The sequence below is a fragment of the Suillus discolor genome, assembly GCF_016758755.1.
Source record: "Suillus discolor strain FC423 chromosome Unknown F5147scaffold_90, whole genome shotgun sequence".
NCBI classification, from domain to species: Eukaryota; Fungi; Basidiomycota; class Agaricomycetes; order Boletales; family Suillaceae; genus Suillus; species Suillus discolor.
In genome coordinates, this window is record NW_024541337.1 from 23073 (window position 1) to 38898 (window position 15826).

At 48.3% G+C, this 15826-nt stretch overlaps 5 protein-coding genes across 5 annotated transcripts; all 5 read right to left on the reverse strand.

Annotated features, from left to right (window-relative positions):
• Window positions 1-1702: 1702 nt before the first annotated feature.
• On the reverse strand, window positions 1703-5039 carry F5147DRAFT_433386 (S-adenosyl-L-methionine-dependent methyltransferase). Its single transcript, XM_041429831.1, has 15 exons — window positions 4914-5039; window positions 4639-4838; window positions 4484-4588; window positions 4320-4425; window positions 4199-4270; window positions 4110-4142; window positions 3708-4063; window positions 3531-3661; window positions 3256-3472; window positions 3107-3196; window positions 2767-3051; window positions 2355-2719; window positions 2249-2300; window positions 2121-2198; window positions 1703-2063 (listed from the first exon to the last, which is right to left on the reverse strand). The coding sequence occupies exons 1-15, from the start codon at window positions 4926-4928 to the stop codon at window positions 1880-1882; spliced, it is 2289 nt and encodes a 762-aa protein (XP_041286866.1). The 5' UTR covers window positions 4929-5039; the 3' UTR covers window positions 1703-1879.
• Window positions 5040-5723: 684 nt separating this feature from the next.
• F5147DRAFT_433432 (uncharacterized protein) lies at window positions 5724-8608 on the reverse strand. The gene is made up of 7 exons (XM_041429832.1): window positions 8459-8608; window positions 8337-8402; window positions 8221-8286; window positions 8153-8166; window positions 7308-8108; window positions 6971-7247; window positions 5724-6919 (listed from the first exon to the last, which is right to left on the reverse strand). Exons 2-7 carry the CDS (start codon window positions 8337-8339, stop codon window positions 5945-5947), a joined length of 2136 nt encoding a protein of 711 aa, XP_041286867.1. The 5' UTR covers window positions 8340-8402; window positions 8459-8608; the 3' UTR covers window positions 5724-5944.
• On the reverse strand, window positions 8540-9260 carry F5147DRAFT_585874 (uncharacterized protein; the record flags this gene model as incomplete). The annotated part of the gene is made up of 2 exons (XM_041431895.1): window positions 8540-9046; window positions 9099-9260. 2 exons carry the CDS (start codon window positions 9258-9260, stop codon window positions 8540-8542), a joined length of 669 nt encoding a protein of 222 aa, XP_041286868.1.
• A 3991-nt stretch (window positions 9261-13251) lies between these two features.
• F5147DRAFT_642845 (uncharacterized protein) lies at window positions 13252-14363 on the reverse strand (the record flags this gene model as incomplete). Its single annotated transcript, XM_041433105.1, has 4 exons — window positions 13252-13551; window positions 13605-13728; window positions 13781-14175; window positions 14235-14363. 4 exons carry the CDS (start codon window positions 14361-14363, stop codon window positions 13264-13266), a joined length of 936 nt encoding a protein of 311 aa, XP_041286869.1. The 3' UTR covers window positions 13252-13263.
• Window positions 14364-14511: 148 nt separating this feature from the next.
• F5147DRAFT_642847 (uncharacterized protein) lies at window positions 14512-15287 on the reverse strand (the record flags this gene model as incomplete). The annotated part of the gene is made up of 5 exons (XM_041433106.1): window positions 15256-15287; window positions 15180-15203; window positions 15067-15126; window positions 14862-15018; window positions 14512-14754 (listed from the first exon to the last, which is right to left on the reverse strand). Exons 3-5 carry the CDS (start codon window positions 15090-15092, stop codon window positions 14512-14514), a joined length of 426 nt encoding a protein of 141 aa, XP_041286870.1. The 5' UTR covers window positions 15093-15126; window positions 15180-15203; window positions 15256-15287.
• Between the last annotated feature and the right edge of the window lie 539 nt (window positions 15288-15826).

The following is a 15826-nucleotide window of genomic DNA, read 5'->3' on the forward strand; positions in this document are numbered from 1 at the left end:
GCGGAACCACTTACATCACTGATGGTGTCTTCACCGCTGAGAGTCCACCATTTTCCTTATTCCTATCTTTCTGTTATACTGGTGACAAATCCCAGGAATCAGCCACTTACTCTGAATCCTCCAAGGGTCTTATGGTACCTTGTTCTGGGGCAGGCTGCTCATTGGCATGGACGCCCTTATTCTCAGCGCCGTAAGTGCTCGATGATATATTCGACATGAGTAAGTGGGAGCTATGGATATTTGGATCCAAAATACAAGGCAGTGGAATCGGGAAGAGTCTGAGCGCACATATATAAGCAGTGGTGGTACACAGCAAGCTGGTTGAGCGCCTGCAACCATCACGAACATGTCATTCTTGACGCTGAAGGTGTCCGCGAATGTCGCCATCTTGGTGTAAGTTCGTAAGTCGTGAATATAAGCCAAGCCAAGTGACCTATCCTTTTCGCTTAGATTGGAAATTAGACATGTTCTCATAGGTACCGGTGTCGCAGTGCAAGCCGTAGGACCAGCTATGTAAAGTGGCAAAGCCTGCTGCGGCAATCGGCACGCCAAGTCGAATACCGAACGTTGGGAAGCCATCCTATTATTGTTCGTTGCATATCACCCCAGGATCCCCATTGAGGACTGCCCTTGCCCCTGGCCAGCCTAGTTCCTCTGTTCTGGGGCAGGCTGCTCGTCTGTATGGACGTGCTGGTCCTCGGCACTGTCAGTGCTCGATGCTTTTTACACGCATAAGTGAGCTTGAGCTATAAGTACTATTTAGATCCAAAATGAAAGCCAGTGGAATGAGGAAGAATCTGGGCGCACAGAGATAAGCACAAGGTGGTTGAGCGCAGTTGAGCGCCTACAACCATCACGAACACGTCCAAGTCTTTGTTGACGCTCAGCGCTCAGCGGTGTTCGCGAACGTTGCCATTAAATTAGGAAGTTCAACTTGGTTCGTAAGTTATGTGATAAGCCAAACCAAGTGACCTAGGGTTAAGGTTGCCTTATCGGCGTGTCGTAAATTTGAAACTCGAACGTGACGCGTTCTCGGATTAATCTCGATCACATCGAGTAGGTATGGCTGTCGACTCGAGCTATAGCTACATGCGTTACTGGGACGCGTCCATGCCAGGCTTAGCTTTCATCGATTCATCCTCGTAACGCGTTTGACGAGATTACTCATGACTATGATTTGCATCCAATATCACGATAAGAGCGACTCGGAGAAGACACGATAGGCTTGGTGGGATATGTGGCACCCACCCCAATACAGTTCCAGGGTTATGGTCTTTCGACAATGATGACATCGGCCTGACCTTGGTCAAGCAATTAATTAATTAGAGACAGTGAGACATTTGCCTAGTGATTATAGGCTATCTGGTTCTAGGCCTCGCTGCGAAACATTCGTAGATGAAGCCAGCAATTGCAAAAGAGGGTAAATCTTTGCTCGATTGGATAGTCCATGAAAGATAGATGATGTCATAAGTGAAATTTGAAAGTCGATCGTGACCGATTGAGTGGCACACACATCTTCCTTCATCTATAAAGGGCAGCTGTCTAGGGGAGACTAGTAAGCGACACGCGGACAAGCAAATTACATCCACAACATATAATGGAGCGGTGTCCACCCCGTGCGCATGTTATGCGGTTCTCACGTGCCAGGGTTGGAGCAGCAAGGAGGGGACGGGAGTGTGTTCCTGACACGATCGCCTTTGGGAGTATGTGCTGATTGTGTCCTCAGTGTGCTCATCGAGAAGCTATCGTGAACGACCACATAATAGCTTTGGTTACGCTCCGTTTTGAAGTGCAAACCATGCAGGGCACCACTTACAGTGAACATTGAAATCGCAACACAGCCATTACAAGTGAGAATGCGACAGCATCTACAAACTCGTTACTGCTCTGCTTCATTGTCACCTTCATCTTCGAGGATTGCCTCTCCATCCTCGTTATCGGCGCCTTCATCCGGAACTATATCGCCTGAATTTTGTGGTAGTTGTGGTGTTTGAGAAACCTTCTTTCCACCATCACGCGCAGCAGTTGTTATATCTTCACCAAAAAGTCGTAAACTGAGCGCGCTAAGAACGGTCGATGGGTTACCTAGGGAAACGGGATGTATTATATGTCGAACGAACCTTTTTGCCTTCTTGTCGATCATGAGAGCTACGGATACATTGGACTTCCACAGAGGTAGAAGGAGGTCGTGTGACAGCCTGTTGACGTCAGCTAGATGCATGTACCAGTGTATATATAATACACCCACGTTGAGTCGTTTGATTGACCAGCTGAGAATCGGACAATATGGCTCCCAGGACCTACAACCCGATGTAAGCGAAGCACGATCAAATGGTTATTTGCAAGAGCCATACTTCTGTTTTCAATGACAGATCGGAATGGGTCCGAAAACGATGCGCAGAGCGGATAGTACGTTATCAAAAGAGTCTTCAGAGTCGCAAACTCAGCGTCCAATATCACGCTCGGGTCGATATACGGAAGAACGACGGGTAAACCTTCCCCAAGAACACGGAACTGCGCCTCAAGTCCCCGTCCTGCTTCTTGTTTGGTGATGACCTTCGTCCCGCTCGTCATCAGGCGCATGCGAGTATAGTCGTTGTTCAGAACGACAGCTTTCACAAGGTCGTTTGTAAGATAGAAAGATCGTACCGCATCACCTTCCGGATTGCGGACAAGGATGTTCGACGACGGGAAGCTGGCTATAAGATTAAGCTGATCTCTGTGATAGTGTGAATTGGAGTCTGAATATGATGCAGAAACACGTACATGCAGGATATCAAGGTCAGATCATTGGGTTCGAGGAAGGTATAGGGCATTTCCTTGAAGGAGGGATCAGAGAGCTTGTGTTTACCCTTGAATGTAGTTTTCTTCGTGTCGGTGACAGCCTGCATATCTGCCTCCACAGTGTCCAACACCAACAGGCGTGAACCATCGTCCTCAGACATTGGTGTAGGCGGAAATGAAGCACTAGTTTGGGGTTCTGGCAGACTGTCGAGGTCAAGCTTAACCTTTTTGGCTTCCGGGACAGTGATATCAGCTTCCTCTGCATCTCTTTTCCTGGACAAGCGTAAGAAATAATTCTGGAAAAGATGGCGCTTGAACCTACACAGCACTCGCATGACTACTTCGCGACTTTCTTTCGAGTACAGCAACGAAGAATCCACCCGTATCCTGAAGATGGGGATATATTCGCATGCTTGTGAAACGTCATAGTCAGAGGACATTGTGATGTAACTGGCACAAAGTAAAACTTACCAGTGCTGTAGCTGCAGGGAATCCGCGTTAATAGGCGGCCAGTGGGTCTCTGACATCTTGCTGTCTGCTCTCTGTTCCTCCGTCAGAGTTTCGTTGTAGGCATCCCATGTTTTGAAAGTTGTATTTATTGTGCGATTGACGGTGGGAGCCCACGAACTGATGCCCGGTCGTCTGACCAGCTCCGGCAACTGCGCGGAAACATCGACTAACTGGAAATCTATATTATGCGTCAACATATTGTAATGATCGATCCATAACGGCCTGAAATCACCCACCATGATTAGAGTTCAAAGCAGCTGCTATAACTGCTTCGTTTTCGACGGGATTAAGCGAGCAAGTCGAATAAACAATGCGACCGTCAGGCTCCAGCATGCGCATGGCCCGCTGCAGGATGCGGGTTTGAAGGCTGTTAAAATGAGCTGATGAAGTATGAGCGCAGGTACTGAACAGACCTGTGTAGGCCATTCCCATCCATAGGCTGCCACCGCTTCCAGATCCCAATATTCTTTCGTAGCGTGCCGTCACCACTGCAAGGCACATCACATAAAATGCGATCGAACAGGAGTTGATTCGAGGACTTTTTGACGCCACAGCGAGGATCCGCAGTTGTCACGGGAAGTCTTAGGACAGGGAAGATTGACGCGTCCAAATTCGTGACCATGAAAGCCGGACTGGGAAGACGAGCAGATTGGTGAATGAGAAGATGCGCCCGCTTGCTGTCGCTGTCGTTCGCTATCAAAAGTCCCGGAGGAATAGAAGTTGCTGTTGCAGTGTCTTGCGCATGCAGAGCTTCCAATAGTTGCGCTGTCTAAGGTCTATCAAAGACGAACGGAGTGGCGTAAGAAATGTGTTACCTTTGAACCAGGGGCCGCACACATGTCAATGACCTGCCAAGCTACGGTTTGTACTTTCAACATTACGGAAGCAGCCCGGCATACCTTACCTTATGGTGCGGCTGGACATCGAGGAACAACGGTGGAAGCATGCTGACTGCCTCTTGTCTTGATATATTGCCCTGTTACATTCATCATAGACCACATAACTTAAGGTGAAGGATCACGTACGACTTCGGTCTCGTGTACAAGGAAAGAGTGAAATTTTTTGAACGCTTGTTGCTTCCTCAGGACTTTCTTGGACACATTGAATTGCCAGGCTAGGTCTTCTGGATACCTGGTTAAGCACAACATCAGTCTCACACATCTTTACATACATAGGGAATATGGCGCACCAAGGAATCCGAGATGGAGGCGGTACAACATCACCCTCAAAAACAACATCGCTCAACAACGGGACATAAGTTTTCTTGATAGCATCATTGAGAGCATGAGCAATCCTAACGCCTTCGTCATTGAAGCTGGCACGGGAGAACATAAAGGCACGTACTCTCGACTTCCGGCGATGCGGAAGGTGGTAGGTAAGGGACGTCTCAATGCCTCCATGAACTGATCCCATTCCTCCTCAGGGATGATGTCCTGAGCCTTGTAATACGAGCTGAAGCGCTCATTTTTCATGTCGCTCTTTTCTAGCATACCGCGATCGTCGTCGTCACGCGATTTTCCCGCTCGGCCTCCTCGCTGTCGTTTCTAAGAAATGGAGGATAGTGGAATTCATCCATGAGTATGGTTCGAGACAGAACTTCTTAATCACAGACTACAGACCTTTGACCGAGTCATGGCTCCTTTGGATTTAGGTTGACAATGGGGAACTGGCTGTCCTTGCAGTAGAAATGCAGCAAGATCCTCCGGGATATGCTGTAAACCTTATTTTGATCGTTGCAAGTTGTGAAGATAAGGAAAACCAAATTTGAGGTTAGGGTTTCGTAATCATTTGAGCACGCTTGCCATCTTGAAATTCCAGCAGCGCAACCACATTTTGTTTGACTTCATTACTTGACACTGCATCATCAATTCATACGCGTTACTAAGACATGGGCTGGCTAACTTGAATGCAGGCTCTAGCAGTTTCGTCTTCGTAACACGTTTGACGACTTGACATTGGTGACTCGGATTGACTCAACAAACGACAAGCTTCTTCGCTCCTCAGAGAGGCTGTGATCCCCGGTAAGATGATGTTCAATGACAACTAAAACGAAGTTCAATGCTGTCATTGAACATCATCTTACCGGGGATCAGCCCTACCTCAAGGCAGCTCATGATGACCATTCAGAACGTATTCATCCCCGATGTCACCCTAAGGCCGCCAACGCGCCTGCTGAAGTGCCCCGTCCAATTTTGTTCAGTCTCGACCACTCTCGAGTGCTGCATGTGTCCCATCATCTTCAAGCCTTTTTCTGTGGCGTAACTGATGAGTATTGTGTTCACAGGACCTGACATTTACGTCTGTGTATGGTTCTTATTCGACGCACCCTAGCCTAACATCAATAAATCGTCGTAAATCATCCCAGACACATCCATTGCGCTGGATTTACTTTCACGTCCTCGAGATATTGGCTACCGAGGTACGTATTACTCATACTACTCGATCACATTACTGAAGTGACGTCTCAAAGCCCCATCAATCGCCCGGACTTCCCAGAAAACGAAGGCTGAGACTGCGAACCCTACGCTAGGGAAACGCTGACGGCCTATCAAGAACCGATCATCTCGAAGGGTAAAATGTCGTGGAGCATGAGGAAGGAGATGATAGATGTCGCGGGCGAGGCCAATACTGATTCGCTTTAGGTGGACAATTAGCCAGCCACTGATAATTGTTGACCAAAGCTCTCTATCATGTCGCTGGCTGCAGACCTCAACGCCTTCACAACAATGGCAATCCTCTCTCCCTGCTCTAAGCTTTGTATCTCCGGCCCCGTCTCCAGACGCAACTCCTGTAGCCGCCTCTGCCATCGCATGTCCCGCTCCAGATATTTGAGAAACCAATCTACTCTTCCGATGAGCTGCTCGAGGTTAGATTTCGAAGCAATATGCATATACTTCTTGGTGCCATCCACAAGGACAAGAAGGAGCTCAATATTGCGTGTGTTGTGAAAGTCATGGGGAGGGTAATTCCATGCACATCTCATCACGTCCCACCACTGCTGCTCTGTGACAGAATTGAGCGATGTATCCGATGTCTGTTCAGGTGCGATTTGGAGGATGATACCAGCTATGTAAAAGGCATGCTTGCCGTACTCGGGATCGCAGTACCTTGGAATCATGCTAAAGCACTGATCGATATGGCGATCCCCAGACAGGTGGGAGCGCCAGTCGGAATTTCCCGCGAGGGCAAAGACCAGTTCGAGATAGCAGAAGTCGCGACTTTCATAGAAAAAGTGGTCAGGACCATCATTTGTGGGTGTTGTATCTGGGTGCAGACAAAGCACGGACAGAATAGCGGGGAAGAGCTTGGTCAAAACCGTGTTCCGTAGCATTGCATCATGAATGGCATCAATCGAGGCAATTTCTTCTCGGACATTGTGAGCAGCGCGGAGGGCGGCATGGCGTAAATATTGAGGCATGTTATCGTCCATGCAGGCGATGAGGCTCTCGAAGAACAGATGTTGTTTAGAGGAGCTGCAGCGCACTTCCATGCTACCCAGTAGCAAGAGGATGTCATATGCCGCTTCGTGGTCGTCGGAATGGATGAAATCGAGGTAGTCCACCGCCCAGTCAAAGTCTTCTGGTGAGTGGGAACCGCCTTGCAAAAACAAGCCGGTGTACCACAACTGGGCAGGGTCACGGGATACGTTGGTAGCAGCGAACGTGAAGTTCAGTACCTTTCGTAGAGCTGCTAATGAAACTGAGGCATCGTTTTGTTCGGATGACCTCGCACGTGAATAAATCCTCTTGCACACGTCCAGATTCTGCATGATGTGAAATGAAGAAAGAAAGTGAGGTCTGACAAGCTCGATGATGCGACAGATAATGTCGAGAAGCTTCCATGCCCGGCATACGGCTCCTGTGCTATCTTTATCAAGTTGTCCTTCATCCCATGCCCAGAGAACCTTCTGGAACTGCACCAAAAGGGACTCGCTGAGTCGAGGTAGAGCGGAACTAATGTACAACATCTCTTTGTTAATCATAGCAGAAAACTACCAAATGAGTTGATGGCACCTTTTATCGATCTGAACTATGTCCCTCTTGTCAAACTGAACGCCGATCATGACGCAAGCAAGAAGAGTGCAATTGGCTACGATTTGATTCGACGGAGAGGATGTAGATGATAGCAGTTTTGATATCACCTTTGTGGCGATTTTTTCTACATGTTCATTCACTCGCCCAGTGACAAAGTGATAAGGAAGAGAATGCGACAGCCACCCAAGGACAGAGTCAGGACACTTGTGTAACCAAAAAGTATGCCACGAAAATCCAAGATCAAGATCGTCATCTTCCGAAGAACAAAGTTGCATAGCCGAGACAAGTACCATCTTGTTGGCTGTACCTATGTTGCCCAGAGTCATATCGTAAAATGTATCATAGTCTCTTGTCCTGCGGCCAAGGAATTCACCACGGGCAGGATATGCCTGGAGAACGTGGCCACAATATAGATGACTCAGAGCCATTGTACAAGCCGAGGCCTTCTCCTCTAACGACGGTATAATTTGCCCATAGAAGCCCACGCAGCTAATTAAGACATCATACAGCTGATGCAGCGTGTCTGAGACGTCAAGATCCAGGGGCCACTCTACTTGAGGAACAAGGCTGACAGCGGCGAGAAATACTCCAGGATCCGTAGAGGTCTCAAGCAGCCACTTAATGCTAAGTGCTTCGAGATGGCTGGTGGGTGTGCCAGGGAAGGTGAGGGCGTATTCATCGTCCGACGAAACATGAAAATGCAGGTCAAGCGAGTGTGCTTCCAAGTCCCCGACCTTTGTCGACAAGCACGGAACAATAAAACACATCCGGTTATGAAGCCTGATGATTAACTGCTGAAGAGATCGTTGTGTGAATGTACCTACCGCATATACAGGGCCTGGGAAGTGGAATGAGCACTGAGTATCGTTGTAATAGTAGATAAGATCGTCACCTGTAAATATTCCAGACAATCGAGTCCATCCGAGTCTGACGATACCAAGTAATCGTTGCAGTATGCCTGACATGAAACGGTCAAAACCAATGCATATAGAAGAAGACATGACTCGCCATGGAGTGACGTCATGAGCTGGTGGAAATAACTGGAGGCCCGTTTGAACACCAGGAGTAGAGCCCCTGCAATGTTGATTCAGACGGGGAAGGACCACAAGAATTCAGAAAAATGATCTTACTGTCGGTGCGCAACATGCGTAATATCGTCGATGTTGGTGTCTGAAATGGACAAGCGGGAGATATCAAAGATGCCATCACAGTCAGGGAATAAAACAGAAATCCGAAGACCGTCGCTGCAATGATGACCCAGGCGATGCTCGGCTGCTCGTACCACAGATTGGCGCCGAGGGCGATCCCAAAGAGAAGAAGGGAGATCTGAAGTAAGACCGGAAAGGATTGCACGACAGCATCAAAATACCATGTGACAAGACCGTCGAACTTCTCTTGCCTCGTTCCTCCTGCGAGCCGCGGCCGTATCTGTTCGACTTGTAGTACCCAAGCCACTGCTTGCCAAGTACGGCCCCGAATGCAGCGAGCAAGCTCATGGACAAGCTTGCATATGCGATCGTTTGGATCCATAGAGTCGGCGCGGTCGGCAACCACGTAGATGCTGGGTCTGCAGGCGTGGAGCCCGCCTCGACGAGGTTGCCGAGTCCAATTTGCACCAGTTGCTTCAAAAGTGCGTTCGTGGTGTCGCCGGGGTCGGGACTGAGATTGGATTCCATCGCAACGATGAAAGACGTGCTGACAGCAGAGAAAAGACCAGACTAATCAAACATCAGTCTCAAACCGCCTTAAATATAAGGACACTAAACTTACGAAGATCAGGACAATGTCCATGTCAGTGGTGTATCGCTCGAGGAACTCACCGTCGTGTTCTTCTGCGACTCTTTTGTACACCTCCCAGAAACGAGACCGTTTATCCTTACCACCCTTCGGCGCAATGGTCGAGTCCTGGAGAAGGTCCAACACTTGCCTCATGACATTTGCTCTGAGTGTGGGTGTCAGCTGTGATGACTCGGCTAATTTTTTTACTCACAATTCGCTGAGACTCGGATTTGGCTGGTCCTTCTCCACCACGACCTTTTCTGCCTGGCTGAGACAGCGAATGAGTTGGTTTAAAATCAAAAGCGCCAGTGATGGGAACTGACAGAGCTAAATCGCCGTCCGGTGCAGCATTGGAAGCACTTTCCCGTTCGTGAGGTCCTGATGGCTGGGAAGGCCCAGTGTTCGAGCTGCAGTTTCTGGTGAGGAGTTGCACAAAATCATCAGGGAAGAATCACTTACATCCCTGATGATAGCTCCACCACTGAAGGTCCGCCATTACCCTGCTCCCTATCTTGCTGTTATTATACGAGTAACAGATCGCAAGAAGCCGCAACTTACTCTGAATTCTCTGGGGATCCCAGATTATCCTGCTCCCGGGCAGGCTGCTCATCGGGATGGGCGCGCCGACCCTCGGCGCTGTCAGTGCTTGATGGCTTTGACATGAGAGTGTGACAACTAAAGGTATATCTGAACGCAAAGTAAAAGCCAGTGGAATGGGGAAGAGCCTGAGCGCACAAAAATAAGCGATGGTACACAGCAAGCTCGCTGGTCGGGTGCCTGGGGTCACCATAACCACGAACACGTACATGACATTGTTGACGCCGAGGTTGTTCAAGTTCGTGAGGGTGTCTCCGTATGTATGTATACGTACTAGTAAAACTTTTATGTAAGGAAGTAAGATCAAGTGCCAAGTGACCCTAGGGTTAGGGTTCTGTCTCTCTCATTCACTCACTATGATCATCCATCAACCTTTGTGTGAAGCCAAATTCGAGCAGTGGGACGTCCCATTTGATATCGTCGAGCCGCACGCGTCACTAGTATGTGGGCGGCTGCAGAGCTTGGCCTTCATCCTCGTAACGCGTTCGGCGAGCTAAGACCATTTACATCTAACACAAGAACGACTCGGAGAAGAGGCTTTGCGGGATATGTACTCACCCTAGTACAGTTTCAGGGTTATGGTCTTCCAACAAGGATGACATCGACCAAACCTCAGTCAAGCACTTCTTGGCATTGGTCATTGAGCCGACATACAGGAAGCTGGAGGAACTGTATCAGGAAAGGATAGATGACGTCCGTCATGTATACTACACTCCCAGACCTCCCCAGATCGTACAGCCATACCGTGAGAGCAGGTCGTGACCCAGGACAACCATTCAGAACATATCCATCTCCGACCCTAACGCGTCTGCTGAAGTGCGTCTGTGTGCTCGCCTAGTCTCGTTCATCTCGATGCTACACATATGATATCGCCTTCGAGCGTTACGTAGGCGCCGTTGGTTTCCACTTTTCGTTCTTTTGGTGGCACAACCGATGAATGTGGTACTTCAAACTTGGGCGGGCTCAAGGTTTAACATTTACTTCCGTGCATGATTGTTGTTTGACACACGCTAGCAGCATCGACGAGATGTATCAGAACATTCCAGACACCTTCATCACGCTGCGTTCTTAGGATGTCCTTGAGAAATTGGCTACGGAGGTACATCATGATACTATCACCTATAGTAATCGATCACAATACTCAAGTTCTCGTCGCAGTGCCATCCCCGATACACATTCCAAAATATTTTTCTCGCATCGCTCCGCAGCAGTTGCTAAAGATCCTACAACGGTGCTTAAGTACATTCTTGACAGGTGCACGCGCGTGAGGACGGTTCAGCAATGGATGCAGGTTTGCTCGATCTCAAAAATGCTTTCGGAACTTTCATTCTCGCTTCTCCTGCCACAAGATTCTTCGGAATATAAAAATATATTGGCTGTTCTGGTACATTGCGCAGTTGATCACGACCAGGCTCTGCTAATGGCGGGTAACTGATACCTCAGAAATATTGAGTGCATCAAAGTACCTTGCAGTATAGTGTCGCAAGTGCATTCAAACTCACATGCACAGCGTAGGCACACGGAAGACGAAAGGAGGGCTACACCACCGGGATGAATATTACATTCTCATACGTGAACGAATACAGTGTCAAGATACACGACAATGAGACCTTCTATCTAAACGGTGCGAAACCGTATTCCAGATGAAGACCCTTCACGAAGAAGGGAGGGGGGCAAAAGATTGTGCGAGAATCATCAACAGGCCCAAGGGCTCCAGTTGAAGACGACAGACCCATAAAGCCATGGAATCTGCCTCGCGCTGGCGGAGAGCAGCCAAAAAGTCAAAGGCGACGAGCCTCTGCAAAACGTACAATGAGCGTTGGAATTAGAACAGAGGTATAACTTACGACCATACAACACATGAAGGACTCCAAAGCGATGCGTAGCGTGGGTTACATAACATCAACAAGTTCCTGATGCATTTTGACGAATTCCGTTACTGGCAACTGGGTTTGACAGGATATGTTCCCAACGGGCTTCCCACCTCCCTGCATGGATACACATAGACCCCACATACGCCTAAAACAATCAAGAGTGAAGTGAGATTCGAGTCGAAGCTAGACAACGGCGTATAGCAACAGCTTGACATCATAAAAGAGCTTTCGATGACAATAGTCTGTGAATCATAAGTCACAAGTCCGATATCAGATAACGGTTCAAAAGCCCAGGGTGAATCGCGCCGTGTGAAGCACGGTCGTATCGACAGGTTCCTTCAAGGTCATCATCGTATGCTTGGTCCACAACTTGCCCCATGAGCAACGCATCATGCATCATGTTTCGTCTCATCTATACGGATAGGTAACGGACTGTGATGGGCTTGCATAGTATCAGTCTGCGGAGCTATACACTGGTCCATGGATGGTTGCGTGGCTTTTGTGCGCAGGCACTGATTTGGTCATGATATGACTGGGTCATATAAGCTTGTGCGGTATGCATCAATGGTATGAGTGTGTCATGTACTTTTGGATTTGCGGGTCAAGGAGGACGATGCCGCACGTGCACAGGCAAACGCACAAATGCACCGATAAACCGCGCCCGACGTATCGAGGTGAACGATTCTCGTGTACAAAGACAAAGCCACTTGACCCTGTTTAAAATGCATTTGGATTCGGGAAGAGGGCGATGCCGCACGCGAACGCACGATGCACCGATAAACCGCGCCCGACGTATCAAGGCGAATGGTTCTCGTATACAAAGACAAAGCCACTTGACCCTGGTGATCACATGCGGTTCTAATATCAACGATATGGTTGCGTGGTTGTGCAAGTTTGTGTGTTATGCAATGGTCTGGCCAATGTCATGGGTGTCTCAAATAGCTTTTGGGTAGGAGGGTCGAGGAGGGCAATGCCGCACGCGCACGAGCGAACGCACGAATGCACCGAGAGACCACACCCGACGTATCGTCGAGGTAATCCTCATGTACAAAAACAAAGACACTCGACCCTGTATAAAAATTGGCGGGAATATGATAATGCGGCACGCGAACGCACAAATGCACCGATGAACCATGTCAATGAATCGATCCTCGTATGCAAAGACATCACCATACCCTTGATATCATGTGATAGCAATTGTATCATGTGATAGCAATTGTATCATTTGATTCTAATGCGCCAGGTTCAGGGCGATGATCAAAGGCGAAACAAGTGGCAAAAGCATCGAAATTGAGTCGAGCATTGAAAAATGGTTCGACGCTGACTAGCTATGGCGTGGTCTTGGGCGATGAGTGAGACAGAGACCGTGAGACATTTGCCTATTTTGTTCGCAGCCTTGTTGCAAGATATTCGTAAACGAAGCCGGTGAGAGAGCTCGCTTGCCAGTCCCTCATGCTTTCGACTCGAGGGCCGGTCATGGACACGAGCTGGAGATTTGTAGAGAGGAAAGGGGAAGAAAGAGAAGTGGGAACTAAATGAGAACAGAAATTGGAATTCCGATTTTGTAACAGGACCGGACACCACCGGAAACGACAAATAAACACACTGGCAAACAAGCGTGCCGAGAGTCCCCTTTACCGTCTCGACGAGCCTCTCTTCCTTCGTAAGATAACAGTAACAGTAGTCTAGAGAGACCAACATTTTATGACAGCGTACATAACAATGAATATCGACTGCGAGTGAATGCTCAGGAAGAAGGAAACTTTCGGGGAAACTTTCCCTAGGATCCAAACAAGAGCAATCATGAAGCAGGAACTCCCTAAAATGTATGGGTTGCCGAGAGAGGCTATCAGAACGGCTGCTTGACTGACAGTTAAGAGAATCCGAGTCTTGAGAGGGGATCCAAGAAGGACGGGTATGGTGGGGACTCCAGCCTTCTCGTCCTCATCAAAGTCACGCACGTCTGTCATAACCTTTCGGAGTTACGTGAGTTGGGAGTTCCATTACTTGTAGAACACTGCCTTACAGAATGAATAATGCGATTGACCGTCGACCAAATGACAATCTCAATGATCCTCCATGGGAGCGCGTTAAAGTCTGACTTCCACGATGCCTGCAGTGCTGAGTGAACAACGAAAAATATCCCACAACTAAGTTCTTCAAATTAAAACCCATAAACCGTCAGGATACAATATCACATACCCTCGGATGATGCCGTTGAATATAGCCTTCATGCCAGGAACTCGTTTGATGATGAATGGAGTACCAGGTATCGATGAACTATACCCCACTTCTTGACCATGCTTTGCAGGTATGAATCTCTGGATGACCACACCAATTCGCCGAGGGTTGAGTGGCGTCGCCCACAGGAAAGCGGGGGTAGTAAAAATTGCGGTGATGATAGTCATTTTTGGTGAACCTTGACATAAAGCGATCACAAGCAGCGATGCATTCAGGACCAGAAACATGCGGGTAAGAAATAACAGGGAGGCGAAGCGTTGTTCAACAGCTGCGCCGCATGCACTAATGACAATTTTTTGGTCCTTAAAGTGGTCAATGCCAACGGCAAGAATGTCGCATGTAACGCATATGGTGATCTTTTGTAGTATTCAATCAGAAGACTGTAAGGACTGGAATACACAAACAGAGAGCTTACCGGCCTCCAGTCAAGCCGTTCAGCGATCACGTAGGACATGAGGGATGCGAGCACAAGACTGTTTATAGCCACGACGACGGGACGGATGATCACAGCGCCAACGAAGCCTGAAACTGTGGGTGTAGCCATGTTTTTGAGGTCAGGTTCTCCATTGGTGGCTAGGATTTTATCTTTCCTACCATTTGAGCGCTTGGTGGGACATGCCAGCTGGCTACAGGGCTGGGTTTGAGGACAATCACATGGCAAGTGAACGGCCCTGGTAATGACCAGGGACAGCTCACGACGAAGCATCAGGGCTATGGTATACGCCATAGTCAGGTATTACGGGACACCAGCCAATAATGTTAGATGCAAGAAACGATGCAAAAGAGATGATGTTAGCAGGTGTTGCCGGAGGGACGGGAGCTGATAGGTTTTCGCGTAGTTGCGGATAACCTATAGCCAACATGGCGATAAATGCAATCACATTCGGGATCCAGGCGACACTTTCGTACCTATGGGTCGACATTCGGTCAGAATTCTGGATTATTGGTGTTGGAGTGGTCCCACCAATGAATAACGCGGTATTCATAGAAAGCAACTTCGAAATCTGTCATTTTCGGTGCAGCGGGAAGAATTCAGGCATACTACAAGGGATATGATATCAAGGATGGCGATACCAAGGGTTTCATCGAGACAAGAAGACAGGCTTGCAAGCGTTTGTTCACCCATGATGCAGTTCAAAATGAGGAAGCCTTCCAAGGAGAAAATATTGAAGACAGCCGGTACGATGGCACCGAAATACCTTGACATCCGTCAGGGAATGATACTGGCAGTTGGAAAAATAACTTACCCCCATGAGAACCTTGCTTGTATCATAGTTCACATGCCAAGCTTTGGACCGAAAACGGCACTAGTGCATCATAAAGTCCCCAGAAACGTGCAGAGAAGAACAGAAGAACCCACAAGAATCCTAGCAATAAACAACATCTAGCTGAAGGTCAATCGCTGCAGATTGAGATTTTGTGAATTGTCGACTTACACCAGGTGAACAATGACGATGATGTCGCGAACTCCCAGGGGAAAAAAAGCAGGGCCAGCAGCCCCAAAACCAAATCTGCAGGTGTTAGGCAGATCAGGGAAACGTATCAGATTTAAGACAGCAATAAAAGCGCACGCCAAGATATTCATGCAAGAGGATTACCAAACAAAAAACAATTGATACCACCGAATCTCGAGACGTTCCTCCGCTGGCACCGGCGCGATGCTTATCCAAGGATCAGCAAAAATGCCAGGACAAGTGTTACAACCCCATCTCACTCACTCATGGGTTTCAATTCCATACCTGGAAAAGTAATTGAGTAGTACATCTGAGGAATCCTATATGATAGCGACTGTCCTCCATATTCTCATCCCTCGTATGCTCATCAAAGGATATAAATGGGTCTGGAATGGTAGTTCAACCGACCTGTCCTGTTTCCACTCCACTGCGTAAGACTGCATTGCGTGAGTAGTAATCGAGCGTTTAAGTTTGATTGATATGCAACAGCGTCAGTGAGAGTGTCAACCGAGTCGGGCGCATTAAATTCCTACAGGTTGCTACTGCTAAATGC